Raw genomic sequence first — 16,581 nt, forward strand, 5'->3', positions numbered from 1 at the left:
CAAGATATATCGAGCTTCGGATGAATTGAACCTTCTGCGTAATACATTTCTCTTCATTTAACTTCATTTTGCAGTGTACTGTTGCATATTTATTTATTTCATTTACCCTCAAGGCCATAGGGCATTATAGAGGGGAGTGGCTACCAAGTAGACAAGAAATAAAATACAGCATGAAAATAAGTTATTCAACAAACAATAAAGTCATCATTATACAATGTTAGCTGCGTAAGGACAAAAGGACAACGAACACAATACAATAGGAACATGATACATAACAATACATAATATAATACAATTGCTTATCGCAAAATATTAAGTTTGTCGGAAAAGATGGCTATTAGTAATAGTTACTATGTCTTCAGGTAGGTAGTTCCAATCTACTGATGTAGGAGGTATGAATGATCGATAAAAACACTGGAGTTACATAATGCGATGCCAACCTTATGACGGTGGTTGATGCGATGGGATATGTAATGAAGATTGAGGTTTAGTTGGTCATGCAGGGTGGGATGATGGAATAACTTGTGAAATGTAGCCAAACGGGATATTTTCCAACGGGATGCAAAAGCAGGAAGGCCTAGGCTGGATTTCATTGACATCGTACTGGCAATGCGATTATAGTTAGAAAGTATGAAACGGACGGAGTTATTCTGTACTACATGAAGTGAAGTAATCAAATTATCGTGGTAAGGATCCCACACAGAAGAGACATATTGAAGTTTGGAACTTATTCATGTTTTATATAAGAGTAGTTTCAGTGCAGATGGTGCTTTTGAGAAGTTGCGACGTATGTAGCCTAACATGAGATTGGCATTATTAGTAATGTATTCAATGTGAGGTGCCCAAGATAGGTTCAATGTGATAAGTAATACCCAAGTATTTAAACGAGCTGACCGGATTGAGTGCAACATTGTTGAAGTATGTTAGCGGGGTGGTGGCAGATCTTGTTACGCGCAATGCCTTACATTTACCAATGTTCAAATTCATTCGCGATGTGCTGCACCAAGCTGCTACGATGTTAAGATCAGACTAGAGGAATGAACTGTCATTATCACTGGTTATTTAATGAAAAATGACACAATCATCTGCAAAAAGATGAATATTAGAAGAAATCGAAGACGTGAGGTCGTTAATATAAATTAGCAACAGAAGTGGACCAAGGACTGATCCTTGTCGTATGCCTGAGTGGACCGCAGCAGATGACGAATTGTTTGAGTCGCTCGATGTGCCGCTGCCTTCAAGCCATGTGGGAAAGTATAATTTTTCTTTGCTCGAAATGTACATAACCAGGAATGAATTTGAACAATATTTCTAGCCTAAAATTTCATTCTATTTATGCCGAAAGAGAGCACCAACGTCGTTAGGATAAATACATTTTCAATTACTACTTAATTAGGATTAGTTACTATAACACATAAATTAACATGTTATGACACTATTTTTGTTGCAACAGAATATTGAGTGCCGTCAAATAATGTTGTATCAGTCTGACACGTTTACATACAATTCTTCATAGGTGGCGTCTGAGAGGGTTTAAAGAAGGGGTGACATTTATTTATTTTTTTTATTTCAAGAAACCCCTGGGAGGGATTACATAGGGGGGTAGCAAAAGAATAAAAGATACAATAGAAGAAACAGCAAGCATAAAAATTTGCAAAAATACAAGACTTGCTTAAGCATAACGAAAAAGGCAACACAATAATGCAACACAGATTGAAAATATTGAAGAAGATAATTAAAAAAGCGAAACACAAAATAACAATAACATAATAATACAGTACAAAATAAGAATCAAATGGGTGATTGAGAATAGAGCAGAACATTAAACTTTAAGGTTATCATTCTTTAAAAGGTCATTAAATTTCTAAATGTTGCTTTCTATTGCAATTTTACGAGGCAGCTGGTCCCATTCAACAATGATGGTTTTTGGTATGACTGAATTAGCAAAAGATGAAGTACGGCATGTGAAGCATTTGATCTTGAGAGGGTGATCACTGCGTGGAAAGATGGCTAAGGGTGACTGAAAAAAATCGTCATGAAGGAACAGATGATAAGTTTTATGAAAAAGAGATAAACGGGCAAGTTTACGACGATGGGAAAGGTTATCAAGACCTGCACAGTCTTTTAAGGCAGTGAAGCTAGTGAAACGCGAGTAGTCAGAGAAAATGAAGCGAGCAGCATGGTTCTGCAAGGATTCTATGTTATCAATGATTTATGCTTGTTCCGGGTCCCGTATAGCTGAAGAGTACTCAATTTTAGGGCGGATTAGGGTAATATACTCAAGTTTTCGCACGTGTGCAGGAGCATGACGCAGATCATGTTTTAACATGCCAAGGGAGCGGTTAGCAGCTGCAAGAATGTAATTGATGTGACAGTTCCAGGATAGGTCGGATTGTAGGTGAAGTCCTAGATATTTGTATGATGTGGCTGACTCTACGGGTGTGTCATTAAGTGCATACGTGGTCAGGAGGCGCCTAGAATTTTGTGTAAAGGAGACAAGTTTAGTCTTGGAGTGATTTAGCTTCATTAGCCATGATGAACAAGAATTGATGGGACTTAAAGCAAACTTTTCAAATCGGTGGGCCCACACGCGGTGAAGAATGAAATGATGTGGGTGCTTTGGGTGTGTCCACTTGAGAAAAAAGAAAATCATTCCTGGTGTAAGCAGCCAGAACCACCTTGAGAGCAGCCCGACAACAGAGCAAGAGGGGGGACAAACAATAGTCCTCGTTGGGTGCTAGTCGTGGTATTGTGTGCGCCCTGCATATCTTCGATCGACAATACTAGCTCTTCTTGTGGAACGTCATAAGGGACCTCTGTCTACATCATACTAGTGGCGATGTCAGGAGGTGCTGAAAACCCAGATGAGCATTCACGTTTAATTTAAAACCAAATTAAAATATCTTAAAGGGAACATTCGCCACTAATAATCGGTCACAAGTACCCACTTATACAGGACAACCAAACAACACAGAGATCTCAATGTTTCCATTTTGGTGTCACGGGCCCTTTAATAAGCCATGAGCACAATTACACCACAGTACTGTCTGTCATCAGAGATGAACACAAAGACGGACACACCTGAAACCTTTGAGTGCTGAGTGTACTTTGCGAAGTGCAACAAATTCACTTTTTCTTTAATGCATTTGAAATATTTTAAATAAAAGGCTATTTGCTGGCAATATCTCAATGCTTAAAATTTTTTTAACATGTACAAGCTGTCAGACATGTAAATAAATTATTCTAATTGGGGTAACTAGTGTACTTCAGGCAATATGAGCAGCGCTCCTTGTAACCTATCCCTTCTAACCAACGCTGATGTCTCATGAAAAGCAGTTCACAAGTTTTTGAATTTATGAATTCTTAAAAAAAAACATGCAGCCTTTTTGCACTGTGCAGGAACAAGATATGTAAGCTACACTAACGATAAGTTAGCTTTGCCACACCGTGTCTTGCATAAATGTTTTGTATAAGTAACCTCTGAGTTGATGGTACGCCCACTCTAATTATGGTTCACATTCATCAGTTATGTTGGCCATTAGTAAGACTACAGCATGGCCCTTCGTATGGTTCAAAGTCGTTTTTCATATTTAGGAGCCGCCATTTGTCACACCATGTAGCACCACATTAACACTGTGCTACATAATACATTCTTCCCATGCGAAGATTTTATAAACTAGTGATGAATGAATACAGTAATTGGCAATCAACATGTGCAATATATCTTTTCTGCATCATTGCATCAGTATAACACAGCAAGAACACAATTTCAAACTTTGCAGAAATGATGCTTACCATTGCTGACCCATTAAGCTCGATAAGCTACAATTTGCCACTTCTAAAATAATAGCTATATGCATTACAAATAAGTTTTTTGCTCTCTGGGAAGATTTAAATAAAAACAACAAATGCCAGTGTTATTATGACAATTACAAAATGGTCATTAATGACTGGCCATTTCACAATATATGTGCAATTCATGGCACATATGCCTGCGCTACTGCTGCACATCTAAAATAAAAGCCCCGCTTGTAAAAGGATGCAATCTTCATGGCAGTTTATTACCAAATTTGGGGTGTATCTTAGGCTGCCAAAGTAGGCTACAAGAACATGCAATACCTTCTGACATGCCTTGAGTGGCATACAAAGGTGTTTGCTCAAATTTAGAAAGTAGTTCGATGCTACTACCTCCAAAGCATGCCTCTTGCCACACAGTGAGGGACAGTTCTATAAAAATGGTGCAAAGCTGCATCGCCAGGCTTTACACTACCCTCCCTATTTAAGCACAGCTTGCAGTCACTGTAGTCTTTGTAACTTAGGAGAAATCATTACATCAACAAAGCAGCATATCAATGTCTTTCTCATAATGGAAAGAGTGCCATGAAGAAGTCATAAAGCATCCACTGACTGCGTGCTCAGAGGGCCTCGTGGCAATGCATTTTACAAATTGCCCAATCTACTTCTCTGTGCGACTATACCTTGCTCCTCTTGGGCCATAGCACAATGATTCGACCTTGATGGCGAGGTGTTTCATGCATTTAGCACTGTAGTTGTTGCTTGCATTGTTTCATCCATGGTGCTGGCAGCAGTGCTGTCACAGGGGTTTTTTTGGGGGGAGAGGGGAACACATGCCTAGTACAACACTAGCAACAACCCTGGTTGGCAGTGGAGAACCTTTGTAAAGACCATTCCACATGCCAGTCATGAGCCATATGAACATTGGTACTTGTATAATGCTTCGCTGAATTGGAAGTTCGTTTAAAGAATAAATAACATTTCACAGTTCTGCATCTCTACATCTTCACATTTGTCAAAAGTGATATTTCGGGCTTCTGGATTTATAGATGTCCACATCTCGTAGAGAGACATATAAACTGGCATGCAAGAAGTTGTCAAGCTTCTCACTTACATAACTGTAAACATGCGAAATTTATACCAAGGAATAAGGTGCCTCTTATCCTCAATGCCAAAAGACATAAGAAACTGGGTGTGTTATGCTGTGTCATCATAGGTGTTATCTTGTGTATTTTCATAGCATTAAAAAGATTGAGCAGAAATGCGTACAGCTGAATAAAATGCATGGCCTCCACATTCCCCAAGCAGCTTCCACTGGCAGGTATTTTTACATTTTCAAGGACACTTGTGGCAGCCTCAATTGGTCTACTCTTGTTCAGAATTCTTCTGCAAAAGCAAAAAAAAAAATATTGCTTTCTTTTTTTATAGAACAGCTCATAAATCTTTGAGCCAGTTTTAACATTTCCCGTGATTTTTACATTACGTACTTGTGGTAAAGCACCAAGATTATAGGCTGAAGAGGTCTGTAGGCATTTGACACAACTTGTGCAAGAAAAGAGCTTCCAAGGCTTCTCAGAAAATACACATAGCTAGTATTAAGAGATATTTGCCAGGTTCCCTGTGAAGGCTTGTGCTAGAATTTCCGGAATATACTTGCCTTTGCAGTATTTTCTGTCTGGCACATGCTGTGTCGCTAGAGGTAGTTAATTGCTATTTGCTGCATTCAATTTTATATGTTTCTAAAGTGTTTAATATTGAATTGTGAAGTCTGATTTTGTATTATAATCATGCACAAATCATGCAGCCATACGCAAGGTTCATTTGAACAGGCACATGCATACAAAACTGGCTATCACTTATACAAGGTAGGATGACGAAGGGTGCAAGCAATGATCCCTGTGATACTCCAGGTGGCATTTCACCTGCAATGTATTGGGTTTAAGTAATGCAAAAAATAAAGCAAGGTGTGTTTGTGTATTTGCAAGATCGTGGGCGACTTCCATGGTATGCACTCCTATTTTTACTTGTTTCATGTGACGACTATGTGGCACTTGTGGCCAGGTAGGTTTTTACTTGCCTTCAAGTATGCATGACGGCTTGTTGCATGAGGGTGGGTTGCAGAAAGAAAAAAAAAAAAAGAAACCGGCAGGAGCAGGGCTGAAGGGCACACCAGAAAATTTTCGTTTGTGTTTGAACCTTATTTTTCTCATAGGTGATATCCTGGCGGCAGCGTATTGTTCTCTTAATGATCGCGCACCATCTTATATATATAATCAAAAATATACGAACGGCCGAAAGCGTGTTTCAAGGAGCACAATGGCTTTTCGAAGGTCTTGAATTCCTATTGCATCGCATGTCCCCATTCACAGTGCGTAGCTTAAAATAATTCGAAGCCAGTGCTGGGCCATCAGCTGAAGCTAATCAATGCTGAAGTGACGACCGCGACGTAGGGAATGACATTCTTCGAAACCAACTTTCTGAGCAGCGTCAAGGCTTGCACAAATCCGTCATGCCGTCGTTTTAACCGCATATGGCTTTGTCAACATCGATACTTACGTCGTTGCAAACAGATCGACGCAACTTTCGGTAGATGAAGGCATTGTCGATAACGGCGCGCGCACTAACGTTGCTTGAAGAACCTACAGTTTCGCGCGTATGTGATCCATCGTAGAGGGCTTTTACTTGATCCCATCGTCCCCAGTGCCCACATTTCCTTAGCTTCGTCACATCTGCAATATCGGCGCTGACTCGCAAGAAATCCGTCATCCCGCCGTCGTGTTGTTGTTCACAGCAGGCTGTGTCCGCTTCAATGCGTCCTGAACGAGACGGCTTTCGGCAGCGAGAAGTGTGCGCACAGCGTCTCGCGAAGCACTCGCGTGTATCCGATTCATCGTAGGGCGCTTACTAGGGTCGCGTCGTCCCAGCACTTGTGTTTGTACAGCCAAGGAGGCATTGGCACTGTACAGGCGCACAGCGCGCTCACCCGCCGTCTCTGTTCTGATACGAAAGTACGGGAACTGGCAGCCGCCCGACACAATCAGGCTGTCCAAAATACATAGCCCCAGAGAGCGCCGTGGCGCGGTGCATTGTGGGGGGGTTTATCCGCTCGCCTTTGTAAATGCGCGGCCGGGCCCGGGCTTTCGGGCCGGCCCGGGCCCGTGCAGTGCTCTAGAAGGTGTTGCCATTGTTCACAAAACTTCAATTCATTGTACTGAAATTTTCACGCCACCGGAATTAGAATGCATTGCGTGCATGATACAGATGGATGGGCAGTATTTCGTAGTTATCGCAGCGTATCGCCCCCTGGTACCCCTGAGGAATATATGATACTGCTTAATAATTTCTTAATTCATAAGTTTAACCATTCCAATTACAAGATTATATTGGCTGGAGACTTCAATTTACCGCGTATCGATTGGGTAAATTATCAGGAAGGTCAAAATGAACAAGCTGTGCCTTGAGTTCTTTTGGATCTCTCCCTTGACCTAACACAAATTGTTACCACACCTACGCGGATCCACGAATCAGGAGAACTATTGCTCGACTTGGTCTTCTTGAGTAGATCTGCCGCGCTATCCAAATATCAGTGTAAAGTATTGGAAGGAATACCTGATCACAAAATGGTGATCAAGCATGTTGCTACCACGTACTCGGGTAAAAAAAGAATAAAACTACAACTGTTCTCGATTTTTCTAAAGCAGATGATACTGTGTTAATACTAGATCATTTAGAGCAGGGATATGATGCTTTCACCCAATATATCTCTCTGAATACTACATCAGTAAATGATGCATTGAACTGGTTCAAGAGCGTTGTTTTGAAATCAATAGAACTATTTGTTCCAAGGTGCACCAAGAAAGTTAACAGACGAAACCCATGGATTACTCGAAAAATAATTCAGAAAAAAAAAACGACTCTTGAAAAGAACGAGAGCTAAAAAACCATTGCCGGCAAAAACACGTCCTCACGTCAATTCCCTTTCTCAGGAACTCAAAATGGAAATTATTCAAGTGAAACACAGGTACATGAATGAAAGACTGACCAATTTCAATAAAACATCACTGGGAAAATTTTGGAGGTACCTTTCAGGGACCAAAACCTGGCATCCAATTTTGGAAGAATGATAATGTAACTATCATGGATAATTATAAGATGGCTTGCCAATTTAATGAATATTTTGAATCTGTTTTCATTAGGGATGATGGTTCAACTCCTCAAGTGCGAATTTCTAGTGAGCAATGTCTACCTGAGCTAACTATAACACAAGATGGCATTTTGCGTCTGTTACTTTAGGTAGATGTGAAAAAATGCCCAGGAACTGATCAAATCCCCAACGCCTTGTTAAGGCGTTATGCCGAGTGGTGTTCATTTTTTCTGTTGGACATATTTCCAAAATCACTTCAATGCGGTGCTGTTCCGGCCAATTGGAGGTGCGCCAAGGTAATACCGATCCACAAACAAGGTTCCAAAAATGACGTCACAAATTTCCGACCAATTTCCTTGACAAGTACTTGTTATAAAACACTGGAGCACATTTTGACTGCTCACCTAATGAAGTTTGTAGAAGAAAATGGTATTTTAGGTAAAAATCAGCACGGGTTTCGCAAAGGGTATTCCACAATTACAATTCTTACTGATGTTATGCATGAAATTGGTCAGTGTGTAGATGGAGAAGGTCAAATAGACATCATATTTATTGATTACCGAAAAGCATTCGATAAAATATCTCATAGAAAGTTGCTTAAAAAGTTGACTTGTTTGATTGGTGACAGTCACCTATTAAAATGGATAGAGGCATATTTGTCAAATAGACAAAATTTGATGAATTAAATAATGTTTCCAGCACCAATAAACCGGTCCAATCAGGCGTGCCGCAAGGGTCCGTTACAGGCCCTTTACTTTTTTCTATCTACATTAGTGATATGGGTGCCGATTTTTCTCAGCACATAGCTACAAAACATTATACAGATGACACCATTGTGTATGCGAAGATGAGCTCCACAAATAATCAGCTGGAGCTTGATAACCATCTACAAAAAATTAGTCTTTGGTGCGACGAATGGCAAATGGAACTGAATGCATCAAAAACTCTTTTCATGCGCATGACACGTTATCTTTTCCTTAAAGGGACCGACAACTGATTTTTCTCGACCCAGTTTTTTACGGCGCGACAGGAAGCTCACCCTTCATAGCGTCTGTAGCTGCAATGGTTTATCCAAAAAGCACGTAGTTATTTTATAAGCAGTAGTTTTCGATCTGAAAGGCTCCAAACACGCATGGAGGCTTGCTCCAGCAACGCTGAGAATTGATAGCGATGCCGCTAGCCCTTGTGAAAGCTGTCGTTCTGCTTTCGCAGGAGTTCCTGTAACTATGCTTAACCACCTTTATTTTGAGCTTTCCAACCATTTTTGAAAATAGCAAGCTGTTACAATGAGATGTGTGGCTTTATACACCTTCCCGGTATTTGTACAGCGTTGTGTGCGCCTGCGCCTGTGTCATGGATGGCTTGTCCCGGCGTCGTTACTCTCTCGATACACGAGCCAAGCCAAGTAATCGAAAACGTAACTGTGCATATGCACGGCCGCACCGAGTAGCAGCGCTCGTCATTTCTGAGACGAAGTGTAGGTAGCAAAACTATGTCGCTCCAAAATCTTAGCGACCTGGAAACTGCGTGCACGGTTGCATGAGCACACTGAAAAGTTGCTCAAGACGCGCTGACGAACATGGGATCATTACGTCACGCGAAGGCAGCGCCACTTTAATGCATACTACTAACGCAGGCCTCTATGTACATTATTATGAAATAATACCTCTTAATATAAAGAAACGAACAATATTTCAATGCTAACAAAAAAATCGTCGACCGCAACAGCAATCAACGGTCACGTGGCCGTCTTCATCGGATCATTCATGTTTTTGCCGCCAGAGGCGCCACAGGTCATTTTTCGTGACTTTCAATTAAGAAATAAAAATATAAATCCATCTCTCACGAAAAAAACAGGGTTGGTTTGAGTCAGTGCGACGGACAGTGGAGTCAACTCATTTAATATTCTGGGCAGTTGTCGGTCCCTTTAAAGCATTAAAGGCGCAGTGCTAACTGAAGTAAAGAATGTTAAGCATCTAGGTGTTCATCTTGAACATGGCTTGAACTGGTCCATGCATGTTGACAGTGTTTGCAATAAAGCCATGCATAAACTTTGGTCGTTACGACGAAAACTTCATGATGCCACCCCAGAGGCTAAAGCAATGGCGTATAAAATGACTATTCTTCCAGTGCCGACCTACGCAAGTCATCTATGGGAACCATACACTAAAACAAATGCACTAAAATGTGAGCGTATACAAAACAAAGCCTTACGGTTTATTTTCAACTCCTATTCCAGAACTTAGTCTATCAGTGAGCTTAGAGATAAAGCGGGATTTATGACGGTGAAACGAAAAATGCCAACTTAATCGACTGATATTCTTTTTTCACATACTGAATGGAGACTACAGGGTTCACCTAAGGGAACACATTGACTACAGCGATATATCACATCCAGAATAAAACACTCGAAACATATTACACCACTTAGCCACAGAACAGATTTATTCAAGTATTCTTTTTTGGTTCGGAGCATTGATGACCGGAATCAATTACCTTAATACATAGTCGAACATTGCGATTTCCAAAGGTTCAAAAAGGCTATGTAAGAATATTTGTAACTAAATTGCTTGTTGCTTGAACATGTTCAATGTACTATTAATATGTACAAATATCACTTTAAATCTTTTTTTTTCTCTTTTTATTCTTTTTTGGTGACGTATACGGGATGTATTGAACGTTATTTTTCTTTTTGTATCAGTGACCTGTGCGGGATGTATTCCAATCTAGTTTTGCGTGTTTTGTTGGTTTTTTGCCATTTCGGAGCTGGATATCATGGATTTTGATGGAAGTGAAGAGATCGGCGAGGAGATCGGTCCCGAGACGTCGACGACATCGTGAACAGAAGCAATGTCGACGCCGACAAAGTAAGAATGTGCCACTGCCCGAATTTCAATAAAGTTTTTTCAAGAATACCGCATTGAATTCCATGTCTCAATTCGAAATGAGCCAAATCCAAGGTTATCATGTAATAATGGCGAAATCCCTGCATTTTTAATTGATGTGGGCCGAAACTTCTTCTAGCCGACATGTAAAAACATATCATAGAATAGCTTTGACAGCGTTGATTTAGTTTGCATAGCAAATTTTTGCCTTTTTCTCAAATTCTCTTTGGATGGATTTGACCCATTTCGAAAAAAAACGCCTCATATATTGTGCCTTCTTGAACGTACAGTGTGAAATTTCTTTTCCACATATGTTCTTTGTACATGTCAGCTATGTAACCCCAACTCCTGTCTTGGCCCTTTTGTGCTGACTGTATGGATAAAAAAAAGATAAATATGTCCCACTTCTTTCTTCACTATGTTCTAATTTTTTAGAACAAAACACTGAATCAATTGCTTTCAGATTTTCAGTGCGACCGCGTGGATGTTCCAGAAAGCGGTTTTGGTAGCCGTTTTTATGGTATTCGCGAGGTGCCAGCACATATCCGTGCTCCAAACGAACCATTCCGCTTGCACACGCTGTATCCCTTTTTCATCAGATTTTGGTGCACTCTCCATGAGTGGTAAGCTTGAAAAGTTTATGTCATACTCACGAGTTCCTAAATGTGTTATTACAGTGGTTTTATTCGTTACTACCCATACAGTTTCCTCAAAAATTTGTGCAATGCAAAGGTGATAACCTTTCAGCAATATATTTCCGAAAGCATAGTCGGTCTAACATTGTGTGCAACTGATTGCAGTGTCCAATTTTCATTCTGCTTCACGCAGGGAAGTCTCTTCCAGTGGAGAATGAGCTTCCTCCACGGACAAAAATGAGACTGTTGCAGGCATGCCCAGTACCCACATCTGGTGCTCTAGTGCTGATGGACACACAATAGATATTTGGCCGAGTTTTGTGTGTGTGATAGAGAATAGGTATTTGTAGGCTCTGTCCTTCGTGGTTTTTAAGGCAGCAGCAAGTTTGCATAAAAAATTAAAGTATTCTTTTTTTTTATGAAATGACTGTCATTCACTGGTCGTGGGACAAAGATGTCCCACTTTTTTCACGAAAACCCTTAGCAATAGAGAGCTCAAATTTTGTACATGGCGTGCGTTGATCATAACATTTAGAGTTACTGCATATACGCTACCTTTAGGTAAAGGTAGGAGTAACTATAATAACATTATGCTCCACAAAGGGCGCAAAGCAACAAACGGGCGTTTCCATCGCAATCCACCAACTCAGTGACACGGGCCAACTGGCCAGTCACATACGCACCGCGAACAACATCGCTGCCAAAGCCGAATAGGGGAGCCGGCTTTTGTGCCGACTGTCCCGTGCTCACCTGTTACGAATATAGCGTTTGCCCAGCCAACATGCACCGACCGCACCGCACCAACATCCTCCGGGCACAAGCGAAAAGGCTTCGCAGGATCCCATGTGAAGCAATCAAATTTGTCAAAGCCGTAGTAGCGGTACACCACACACTCGGTTCCACTAGTCATGATGGACAGGTAGATACATCGTACAAACTGGTAGCGAAACGGCGAAACATCCGATAGGCAGCTCGTTGCCACCGTCGCCATCTACGCACTGTGGGAACAACTAATCACGGCCGCTGGATGAAAAAGCGCACGGTACGGCCCAACGTTACTGGACTAGGTTCAGTTTAGTTAACTGCAAAAGAAGCCACAAAACGTCGAAAACAGAAAAAGCAGAGCGGCAGAAAACAGAGACAGAGCGCAACGAGCGTTTCTTTTCTCACAGACTCCATCCGGGTAACTTGGATCTGGGGACATTTTCCACGTTTGCTTCTTGAAGATCTCCCTATGTCTGGGTACTACCTAGGAACACGTGCAATGCTTTTATCCCTAGGGAGAGCTTAGTCGTTTGCGGGTTGGCGGCGCAGTTGGCGCGCATGCAAGGCGCGCAAGGTTTGTGTTGTTGACGTTGCTGGCGGACGACGCGTCCCGCGCGTCCGTGCTCGCCGGGTCAGTGTGCATGATCCCACGTAGCCCTGTCGCGCTATGGTAGCCACCACAGTCGCGCTGTCACTTACCGTCCGTCCTTGTCTTTTTATTTATTTATTTATTTATTTATTTATTTTACCCTCAGGGTCAACAGACATTACAGAGGGGAGTGGTAAAAATAATAACGAATAAGTTTGTAAGTACAAAGAGGCAAAACAATGTTCCTGATTAAACAACAGATTATGATAGGCAAAAAAATACAAAAATATCAAATATCAAAATGGCAAAGAGGAAAATAGAAAATAGAAGGATACATTCTGGTAAAAAATAAGAGGAATGTTTCTCAATATACAACAATCGTTCTCACAACTCAATACAGCAGGTGACAATACAACAGGTGACAGTGTAATGTTCTTATTTATAGAGATACAAATATGGCATATGAGATGAAAACAACTACAAGGTATTAAAAGAATTGGCTAATACAGTCACAAATGTGTCATGATCTGAAATTGTTACAAGCGATGCGGGAAGGCAATTCCAATCATTTGATGTGCGCGGTAGGTATGATTGTCGAAATGATTCAGTTTTAGACGATGGGATGCCAACCTTATGAGCATGATTCAAACGGTGAGAAACATAATGCGGCGAAAGTATTAGCAAATCACGTAAGTATGAATGGTGGTAAAGTTTGTGAAAAAGGGTTAAGCGGAGCATTGTACGACGAGAAGCAAGTGAAGGTATTTTAAGGTTAGATTTCATTAGTGTGATACTCGCGTTTCGATTGTAATTAGAAGTTATAAAGCGAACAGAGTTATTTTGTACCATTTCTAATGAATGCACCAAGTTATTGTGATATGGATCCCAAACCGATGCGGCATATTCGAGTTTAGTGCGAACGAGTGTTTTATACAGCATTAGTTTGACAGAAGAAGGTGATTTTATGAAGTTACGGCGAAGATATCCGAGCATGCGATTAGCGTTACAAACAACATAGTTAATATGAGTATGCCATGTTAGGTTGTTACTGATATGAACTCCGAGGTACTTGTATGAGGTGACACTGTCTAATTGTGTGTTATCTAAGTTGTAAACAGGTAAACTAGTGATTTTTCTTGACACACGCATGAATTTACATTTTTTACTGTTTAATTCCATGAGCCATGTGTTACACCAGTTAAGGACAGCAGTAAGGTCAGATTGAAGAAGAGCGACGTCGTTAGGTCCAGTTATTTCACGAAAAATTACACAATCATCGGCAAACAGATGAACATATGAGGAGACGCAAGATGGCAAATCGTTAATATAGATTAGAAAAAGAAGCGGACCAAGGACGGAGCCCTGTGGTACACCAGAATGTACCGCACATTCTTCGGAATTAGTTCCATTAGCTGAGACAAATTGTGAGCGGTTAGTAAGGAAGTTTTCAATCCAGGTTACAAGGCAGGAATCAAGTTTAAGTAGTCGTAATTTATAAATGAGCAGTTTGTGACACACCTTGTCAAAAGCTTTAGAAAAATCGAGGAAAATACAGTCGGCTAAGGAGCTGTTGTCAAGAATGGTGTTTAGTTTATGTACGAAAAGTGTTAATTGAGTTACGCAAGAATATGATTTGCGAAAACCATGCTGCGAATTATTGAAAAATGAGTGCGACTCTAAAAAGTTTGCGAGGTGAGAATCCAAAATGTGTTCTAATATTTTGCATGGTATACTAGTGAGAGAAATGGGTCTGTAGTTTAAAGGAGAGTGCTTATTACCTGATTTATGGATTGGAACTACCTTCCCGACTTTCCACTCAGATGGGAGAACACCGTCGTTGAGAGACTGTTGAAAAATTTTCGTTAGTATTATGGATGAATAACAGACAGTACTTTGGAGGAACTTGACATTTATTTGATCGCTACCCGGTGCCGAGGACGGTTTTAGTGACTTAATAACGCTTGCGACACCATCGTAACTGAAAATGACAGGAAACATATCGTCGTGGTCATATGGTTGCACAAGGGGAGCAGTGGCGGTGGCGGGTAAAGAAAAATTTTTTGAGAAAACATCATTCAGTATGTTGGAGCATTGGTCGGTCGGTACAGCGTCACCGTTAAGATCGTTAAGTACTATTACATCGTTGTCTTGGGGATTGATCACACGCCAAAATTTTTTAGGGTTAGTCTTCAACATCGTAGGTAAGGTATTGGCTAGAAAACTATCTTTGGCAACTTTTAAGGCCTGCACGTATTCGTCAGCGCTCTGTTTGTAAGCTGACCAACGAGCCTTGCTATTACTAAGTTTAGCCGATTTGAAGAGACGCTTCTTTTTGTTAGACAAGCGTTTTAGCTGATGATTATACCACGGTTTTTTTAGGTTGGAGGAGATCGCGTAAGCAGGGATATACTTGTCTGTTAATTCCACAACCTTAGCAAGAAAGATACCCCAGTTCGACTGAACGTTGCGATAGTCGAAATCACTTAAGTAATCATCAAGAAATACAGCAAGTTCATTGTTGATAGCAAGAAAGTCGGCCTTGTTGTAATTTCTTAATGTCTTGATCGTTTTAACCATCTTAGGTTGCTCAAGGCAGACTTTAAACGAGAGTAGGCTATGATCACTTATTCCTGGCAGGCATGTTACTTCAGAAACAAGATCGGGTCGCGTAGTCAATATAAGATCAAGTGTATTTGAAACAGAGGGTGTTATCCTTGTTGGTTCTTTAATCAACTGTGTGAGAGAAAATGTACTGCACAACTCTAAGAAGTCTTGCGCCATAGATGAGTTTGGGTACACTGTGACGGGTACATTTTTCCATAAGAGATTAGGCATATTGAAATCACCAAGTAGGAAAATTGGCAGTGTGGTGTAACGGGAAAAAACGCTATTAATTGCATCGTGCAAATCACACACAAACGTTGTAGTAAAGCTTGGGGGCCGATAACAAACCCCCAAAATTATCTTTTGATAGGCTAGTGTTACGACTGCCCATACAATCTCCAAACTGGATGCAGTTTGAATGCAATCGGAAGGAAACTTTTTATTTATCGCCAAAAGCACGCCCCCACCCGAACGATTAACGCGGTCACAGCGGTAAATAGAAAAATCGCGTGAGTTGGCAAATAATTCATGGTCTCCGATTGCCGGTTGAAGCCATGTTTCTGTCAATGCGATTATATCCGGTTCGCATGTATCAACTGCTGAATCCAATGAAGCGCGTTTGTTGATAATGCTTCTAATGTTAGTAAAAAGAAAGGATGTATTGAGCAGTTCACGTTTGCTGACCCTGTCGCGTTCCTATTTCACCGAACGTTTGGACTGCCGGGTACCAGATGCGTGCTGCGAAAAATGTTTTGTATTGCCAGCCGTAGCTCTGGGTGCTTGCAATGACTCGACTTCTTTTACACATTGGTTTATCGAGTCGTAGATGTACTGCTTCTTATTCATGATCAACCTTTTGTACCGCACTTGATATGTGTTTACGCCAGGTTGATTTCTAGCAAATTCGAATAGTTTTCGTCTCACATCACGTGTAGATTCACAGAAATCTTCGGTCACACTTATATGTTTCTCTTTAAGATCTGCCCTCGCAGTAAGCACTTTTTCTTTAGATTTGAAGTCCGAAAACTTAACAATTATAGGCCGACATTTAGTTGGTGCATACGACCCTAACCGGTGAGCGCGCTCGATAGCGTTGTCTGGTAGCACATCAAGCGTACTTGTTAGAATGGACTTTATCTTGGATTCAGATTGTTGCCACGATTC

General features: G+C 40.9%; 1 protein-coding gene across 2 annotated transcripts in view; it reads right to left on the minus strand.

Moving 5' to 3' along the window:
• The window catches only part of LOC119379527 (RCC1 and BTB domain-containing protein 1), a 151,590-nt gene extending 139,021 nt beyond the window's left edge, over positions 1-12,569 (minus strand). The window contains exon 1 of one of the 2 annotated variants that reach the window (XM_037648823.2): positions 12,210-12,569. In XM_037648823.2, coding sequence (XP_037504751.1) covers positions 12,210-12,450 — 241 coding nt within the window. In that variant the 5' untranslated portion in view covers positions 12,451-12,569. The remainder of the gene's footprint in view (positions 1-12,209) is intronic. The other variant, XM_037648824.2, reaches the window with a different exon arrangement.
• Positions 12,570-16,581: the final 4,012 nt, after the last annotated feature.

This window comes from Rhipicephalus sanguineus, chromosome 1 (assembly GCF_013339695.2).
Source record: "Rhipicephalus sanguineus isolate Rsan-2018 chromosome 1, BIME_Rsan_1.4, whole genome shotgun sequence".
Taxonomy (NCBI): Eukaryota; Metazoa; Arthropoda; class Arachnida; order Ixodida; family Ixodidae; genus Rhipicephalus; species Rhipicephalus sanguineus.